The 8,213-nt window shown below is 46.6% G+C and overlaps 1 protein-coding gene across 1 annotated transcript in view; it reads right to left on the bottom strand.

The window, feature by feature from the left end:
- SLC17A9 (solute carrier family 17 member 9) overlaps positions 1-5,318 on the bottom strand; it is a 23,523-nt gene extending 18,205 nt beyond the window's left edge. The window contains exon 1 of the mRNA XM_066586284.1: positions 4,835-5,318. Within this exon, the coding sequence (XP_066442381.1) occupies positions 4,835-4,974 (140 nt within the window). The 5' untranslated portion in view covers positions 4,975-5,318. The remainder of the gene's footprint in view (positions 1-4,834) is intronic.
- Positions 5,319-8,213: the final 2,895 nt, after the last annotated feature.

Here is an 8,213-nt window from a genome sequence, read left to right as displayed (position 1 = left end):
ATCAATATTGAAGGCGGCATGTAAAGTCTTCACAGGGGAAGGGCGTTCCCTCTGGGAGATCATCGAAACCTCCACCATGTAATCGTGGAGGGCCGATGGATTACTATGGCAACTAGAAGCCAATGGTGTCCAGGTCTGCCATGGTCTGTGATGCCATGAGAAGCAATAATGCGGCAGGAGCTGCATAGATTCCTGTGGGAGCCTATGGTAGCTGCTGGAGAAGGGAGGTGGGAGGGAGTTCAGCAGCATGACTGCTAAACTCCCTCCCCCTTCTCCTCTCCACCCCTTGCTGCTGTTTTCAATGGTAGGGGGCAGGAGGGGTGGAGTTAAGCTCCAACCCCTCTCATTGCTGGCTGCGGACAAGGGGCAGGGAGGGGGTGGGAGCTTAGCTCCGCCCCTGACCTGCCCCCCCCCCCCCCCCTCATTGCAAACGGCTGGAGGGGAGGGGAGAGGAGGTGATTCGCCAAGGGGGAGGAAAGAGGGAATGTCACCCCAGGCCCCACGGCATTGCGGCCTCGTCGTAAATGCGCTGGGCCCTTTGCAGTTTAGGAGTTTTTACAGCGTTGGTGGGCGCACGTAAAACGCCTACGGCCGTGTAAATGGGCCCTAATAGTGATCCAAAAATCCGTATGTTCTCCAAAATAAATAGTACCAAGAAAAACTACAGCTCATCACGCAAAAAACAAGCCCTCTCAGACCTCCGTCTATGGACAAAAGAAGTTTTCCAAAAACTTTTTGTTTTCTTGTGCAAAAGTGGAAAAACCTTAAAAAAATATATATAATTTTGGTATTGTCCTGATCGTCCCGACCTGCAGAATAAAATGTATCCTGGGACTTATGCTGCAAACAATGAACAAAAAAAATAATGGCAGAATTGATGGATCTTTTCTCGCTGCCCTCAAAAATAAATGTTATAAAGGTTCTAGAATACATTATCCTCTATGTACACAACGCACGGGCATATCACCTAGTATATATATATATATACACACACAAATGATACCAATAAAAACTGCAGCTCACCGCGCAAAAAACAAGCCTCATCCAGCCGCGTCGACGGAAGATTTAACAAGTTATTTGTTTTTAAAAGTTGAGATAAAACCCCCCAAACGATCATTGTGTCCTCATGGCCGAAATAGGCCGCGTCACTAAGGGGTTAACAAGTGAACAGCTCAGGAAAGACAAATCCACTGTGTCTTCCCTGTCTGCGGCTGTCAGAGTATGCTGAGAGTTGTAGTTTTGCAACAACCACAGGTTGGACAGGCTCAGGCTGACCCACAGGGGAGCAGGTGGATCTCCCGGTGGGCCCCTATCCAGGAATGGGCCCTCAGTCCAACATAGGCAGAGCAAAGCATCCATATCTAAGTGCAACGGCCAGTACTCTTCTTCCCTTTCTCAATGTTGAGAGCCCCCCTGCCACAATTCATTTGCATCCTCCTGAGGGCATCTGTACAGAGGACCCCCAGAATGAATCTTACTGATGGGCCCTGGGAACTCCAGTTCTACACTGTCCAACACACTGATCTCGAGAATGAGGGATTCCCTTCCTGTTCTCCGCGGACACTTAGTATTCCTATAGAGAAACACAGTACAGAATGCCAAGTAACAAACTCAGCACTGCTACATCAATGTATATTTATTATATCAGCCACTATATCACAGACCGCCATCTGGTAGCGGGTTGGACATGGACGGATTTGTGCGCATAATACACAGAGAATATAACCCATTCATTCCAATGGGTTCATTCACATTTCCGTATTTTGCGGCGCATTGTTCTATTTTTCTGTGTATTTGCGCACTAATGGTCCCCATAGAAGTCAGTGTGGGTGCACAGATGCACGCGGAATACGCAAGGTGATGCGTGAAACACTGCGTAACGCGAAAAAGAACACATCTGGAACTCGTTAGCCATTTCAATCAATGCATCTTGTTTGCTGCACGCAAATGATCATGCTCTGCGGGTGCAAAATGTGCGGTAGAATACTCCAATGTGAGCGCAAAAACGCATAGATCGTCCCGCAAATACGCGAACGCTTGTGTGAAGCTGGCAGTGACATCCGGCCCGGCTAGTCTAGCACCGATGACCCGGCCTCGCTGGAAGTCGCTCAGATTGCTGGATTTTCCCATCTAATGTAGATTCACACTGAAACTGATCCACGGAAAACTTGTCACGGGATTTTATGCTCCGGGGTCACGGGGAGAATTTTTTAAAGTACTAACTACCAACATGAGGTGGATATATACACTACTTCAACCCTACCACTAGGGGGAGATGACTGCATTCAGATTTATATAGCTGTTAGTATACTCAGTAATAACAGTATACAGTGAGCTCCTCCTAGTGGTGGCTGCAGGAAGATGGAAATCTGTCATATGATTTGTTTCTATGGTTATACAGATTTATTACTATGGTAGATTAAACAGCACAGACTTTCTATCAGATTTAGACCACATTCATATGTGAGTTTTGTGTCCCCCTCCCCAAGTGGACATTGCGTGTACTACTCTCATCCGTGATACAGATGGGCTTAGGACATTGGTCCGCGTGAAAAAGCGCTCATGTGAACAGCTTGATGGGTGAAATACATGGACAGCACACAGACCGGAAAAAGGGCCACGTGAATGGGCCCCAAGATGACGGCTCTACTAACTTATTTTCGTGGCCCTCGTCTTTGTGTCCACAGTACCCGCCTTGTGTCCACACTGTAAGGTCACAGATGGGTCCATCCGGCTGCTCAATGAAGACGTTTCACAGTCAATAAACACGACAGTTTATAGAAGCCGTCAGCATTTATTAGCTTGTGCTATCAGCTGCCACTGTTTATTCTGCAGCAGCGAGATGTGCTGCAGCGCCGCAGGCCTCATTAACTCTTCAAGCTGCTTTACAATAGGATAAACTGCAAAGATAATGCAGGAGGTTCGCCTGCAGTCCTATGCAAAAACACTCAGACACTGCGGTATTACCAGGAGTTGTACCAAATGACAAACTCCTCATTAGTCCACCTAGTAAACTCAGCTCTGCTGCATCTGATACACTAAATACTGCAGCACCTGACAAACTCAGCTCTGCTGCATCTGGTACACTGAGCACCTAGCAAGCTCACTTCTACTGTATCTGATACACTGAGCACTGCTACACCTGGCAAACTCCGCTCTACTGTATCTGATACACTGAGCACTTCCGCACCTAGCAAGCTCAGCTCTGCTATATCTGATACACTGAGCACTGCTGCACCTAGCAAGCTCAGCTCTGCTGTATCTGATACACTGAGCACTGCTGTATCTGATACACTGAGCTCTGCTGCACCTGGCAAACTCAGCTCTGCTGTATCTGATACACTGAGCACTGTTGTACCTAGCAAACTCAGCTCTGCTGTATCTGATACACTGAGCTCTGCTGCACCTGGCAAACTCAGCTCTGCTGTATCTGATACACTGAGCACTTCTGCACCAGGCAAGCTCAGCTCTGCTATATCTGATACACTGAGCACTGTTGTACCTGGCAAACTCAGCTCTGCTGTATCTGATACACTCAGCTCTGCTGTATCTTCTATACGGAGCACTGCTGCAACTGGAAAGCTCAGCTCTGCTGTATCTGGCAAACTCAGCTTTACTGCATCTGATACACTGAGCATTGCTGCACGTGGCAAACCTAGCTCTCGTACATCTGGTCTAGTAAGCCCTTCTGCATCTGACAAACCCAACCACTCTACATCTGATACAATGAGCTTTGATGCACCTGGAAAACTCCGCTCTGCTGCATCTGATACACTGAGCACTATTGCACCTGGCAAACCCACCATGCTATATCTGATACAATGAGCTCTGCTACACTTGGAAAACTCAGCTCTACTGCATCTGATACACTCAGCATTTTGCACCTGGCAAACTCAGCTCTGCTGCATCTGATACACTCAGCATTTTGCACCTGGCAAACTCAGCTCTGCTGCATCTAATACACTGAGCGCATCTGATACAATAAGCCCTTCCACATGTGACAAACTCTTCCACACTATCTGATTATGAGCTCTGTTGCACCTAACAAACTCGAATGCCCTGCATCTGATAAACAGACCTCTGCTGCACCTGGCAAATTCAGCTCTGCTACATCTAATAAAGTTGGCTCTTGCTGCATATGACAAAACAAGCACTACGTCACCTCGCAAACTCACTGCACTTGTCAAACTCGGCTCTACTGCATTTTTTTTTACTCGTTCTGAATGTTTTGCACAACTTTCCAAATTCCTCACATTGGAATTTATGAACGCATTTGTGCAAAATCCCAAGTTTGGCGCACGCAGGGGTTCATGCACAAATTTGTGATTTCTTCTTTTGCTGTTTTACGCTTCTCTTGGCACTTTAAATAAAATAGTGATAAAAGGGGGCGGGGTCTGCATGGTGCGCGATTTTAAGAAAGCTTTAAGAATTGCAATTTTTTTAAAATGTCGTAACAATACTTTTCAGGACATTTTTAAATCTAAGAGAAATTGACCGCCGGCATCAGCGTCGCACATTGCGTTCGGATTCTGCGTCGCTGCTTTACGTTGAAATGCGGAACGAACTGGCGCTGCGTGCAATGATATAAAATACAGAACGGCCAAAGGAGTACGGAGCCGACCCAATTACAGCCAATGGGGTTCGCTTGGCGCCGTTTTGTTCCGTCATAACACAAATCCGTTGGACCAGTGATTTCGGTCTCCGCGCTCCCACAGCAGAGCAGGATAACGGAAAGGAAAACGCCGTTGTGAAGGCTTTACATGGCATAAAGCAGGAGCCCAGCACAGGCTCAGCTCATTAGATTGCAAGCTCTGTGACCGCTCTGTTCACTAACCTGGACCAGTAGGGGTCTCCGCTGTTCCTCTTCGTCCGCTCCACATGTTGAGGGGTCTTGAGCAGGGGCTGTGTTTGATCATCTTGCAGCAATCGTACCAAGTCGCTCCTGTGGGCATGCTTGCCCCCAACAGATGCCATTCAGTAAAAGACGGAGACTTGGATTACCTCAGCCTGGCACCTCTGCAGGCATAAAGCTACAGATTGACTCCCTAAACTTTGTGCGCATTGACCCAGGCACTTCCTAAATCTCTGTACACCAACTCCCTATAGATCAGGGTATTGACTCTCTAAATCTCTGTTGATTGACTCCCTTGAGCCCTGACCCCTTAATTTGACTCTCTTAAATTCTGAGCACTGAGTCCTGCTGTTTTTTGGAGCTGGAACGGTTTCTGGTGGGAGGGACCATTACTTTTTACATCACAGAGAGACTTTTTTCCACGTTGTCAGTGCGGGCTTCCTGTTCCTGGTGCAGCGCAGTATACAGGCAGGAGGCAGCAGTGATAGCCAGATTCCAGCTGCAGGAGTCACTGACACACATACCTACAGCATGGGGCAAACTCACACCCCGAGACTGACAATTCAGGTCAGGGCCACCTGGCAAGTTCTGGTTGACTCACTGCGAAGTCTGAGCAACTAAAAGAGGGACAATTCTTAGGCTAAATATTTGGTTGGGTCCCACCCCTTTAATGCTAAACCATGCCCTCTGTGTCTCCGCTCAGTAATAGTGCCCCTTAGTTTCCCTTTCATAGTAATAATGCCCCCCTCAGTAATAATCCCCCCGATGACCGCCTTCAGTAGTAATGTCCGTACATGACCTCCCTGCAATGAATAATGCCCCAGCTTATCCCCATTAGCTAATAATGCCCCAATTAGCAATAATGGCCCTACATGTCTTCCTTCAGTAATACCGTAGTGCCCCTATATGCTTCCTACAAGATAATGTCCCTGCATGTCAGCCCACTCAGGGAATAATGCCCCTACTCACTGGTAAATGCCCCACATGTACCCCCCACTCAGAGAATAATGCCCTGCATGCCCCCTCTCAGTAATAATGCCCCCACAGGTCCGACTCAGTAGTAATACCCATACATGGCGTCCTCAGTAAAAATGCCCCAACATTCCACCCCCCTATTAATAATGACCCTGCATGCCTCCTCTCAGTAATAATGCCCCATGTCCCACTCAGTAGTAATACCCCTGCATGGCATCCTCGGTAAAAATGCCCCAACATCCCTCCTTCCTCATTAATAATGACCCTGCATGCCCCCTTAAATAATAGGGCTGCAGCATAGCTCATTAATAATGCCCCCACATGCCCCCCTTCTACTCAGGAGACAAGGCATCTGCATGCCCTCTCAGTAATAATACCCTGCTCAGTAATATTGCCCTTACATGAAGCCCTCAGTACTAATGCCCCCGTTCCGTTATAAAGCCTCTGCATGCCCTCCTCAGTAATAATGCCCCAGTATACTCCCCTTCAGTAATATTGCCCCTGCATGAGGCCCTCAGTAATAATACCCTCCTCTCAGTGATAATGCCCCTGCATGTTCCCCCTCAGGGAACAATGCCTCCTTTTATGCAGTAAAATAGACAAAAGTTACTACCTGGTCACTTCCAGGTAGCACGATCCTGTGATTGATATAGCCAATACCCCTCCTCGGTATTGGTATGACTGAGGCCAGTAAATGGTGACAGGGGTCACTTACTAGTGCTACCCAGAAGTGGGTGGTACAAAGACCAAAAGGGGTGAGTATAAGCTGTTTTTTGTTATTCTCCTGTATTCCTAGCGGTAGATCTCTTATCTCATCCGCGACGGTTGGGATACATGATGATTGTTTACTATATTTTATGGTATTACATCATTTATCAGGATGATTTTGAAGTGTTGGAGGAAACCCACACAAACACAGCGGAAACATGCATACTCCATGGAGATTTTGGATTCAAACCAAGAGCCTCAAGGCAATAGTGCTAACCGTCGAGCCACTGTGCTTGTTCCAAGCATCTACTACTTTCAGTAAAAAAATATTTTTTGATGTTACTTCTGATTTTTCTCTGATTGCGTCCCTGTGTTCTAATGTTTAGCTCCTAATAAATACACTTCCTTCCTGAACTTTATTAATATCTTTAGCATATATAAAGGTCTCCATCATGTCCCCCTTCTCTCCTACTGTAACATATATAAAGGTCTCCATCATGTCCTCCTCTCCCTTCTCTCCTGTTGTAACATATATAAAGGTTTCCATCATGTCCCGAGTCTCCCTTCTCTCCTCCTGTAACATATATAACGGTTTCCATCATGTCCTCCTCTCCCTTCTCTCCTCCTGTAACATATATAAAGGTCTCCATCATGTCTCCCACTCCCTTCTCTCCTCCTGTAACATATATACAGGTTTCCATCATGTCCCCCTCTCCCTTCTCTCCTCCTGTAACATATATAAAGGTCTCTATCATGTCCTCCTCTCCCTTCTCTCCTCCTATAACATATATAAAGGTCTCTATCAAGTCCCCCCTCTCCCTTCTCCCCTCCTGTAACATATATAAAGGTTTCCATCATCTCCCCCTCTCCCTTTTCTCCTCATGTAATATATATATAAAGGTCTCCATCGTCTCCCCCTCTCCCTTCTCTCCTTCTGTAATATATATAAAGGTTTCCATCATGTGCTCCTCTCCCTTCTCCCCTCCTGTAACATATATAAAGGTTTCCATCATGTCTCCCTCTCCCTTCTCTCCTCCTGTAACATATATAAAGGTCTCTATCATGTCCCCTCCTCTCCCTTATCTCCTCCTGTAACATATATAAAGGTCTCCATCATGTCCCCCCTCTCCCTTCTCTCCTCCTGTAACATATACAAAGGTCTCCATCATGTTCTCCTTCTCCCTTATCTCCCCCTCTAACATATATAAAGGTTACCTTCATGTCCTCCTCTCCCTTCTCTCTTCCTGTAACATATATAAAGGTTTCCATCATGTCCTCCCTCTCCCTTCTCTCCTCCTGTAACATATATAAAGGTCTCCATCATGTCCTCCTCTCCCTTCTCTCCTCCTGTAACATATATAAAGGTTTCCATCATGTCTCCCTCTCCCTTCTCTCCTCCTGTAACATATATAAAGGTTACCTTCATGTCCTCCTCCCCCTTCTCTCTTCCTGTAACATATATAAAGTTTTCCATCATGCCCCCCTCTTTCCCTTCTCTCCTCCTGTAACATATATAAAGGTCTCCATCATGTCCTCCCTCTCCCTTTTCTCCTCCTGTAACATATATAAAGGTCTCCATCATGTCCTTCTCTCCCTTCTCTCCTCCTGTAACATATATAAAGGTCTCCATCATGTCCTCCTTCTCCCTTCTCTTCTCCTGTAACATATATAAAGGTTT

The sequence above is a fragment of the Eleutherodactylus coqui genome, chromosome 13, assembly GCF_035609145.1.
Source record: "Eleutherodactylus coqui strain aEleCoq1 chromosome 13, aEleCoq1.hap1, whole genome shotgun sequence".
Taxonomy (NCBI): Eukaryota; Metazoa; Chordata; class Amphibia; order Anura; family Eleutherodactylidae; genus Eleutherodactylus; species Eleutherodactylus coqui.
The sequence above is the reverse complement of the archived record's forward strand: the minus strand, read 5'-3'. Positions and strand labels throughout refer to the sequence as shown.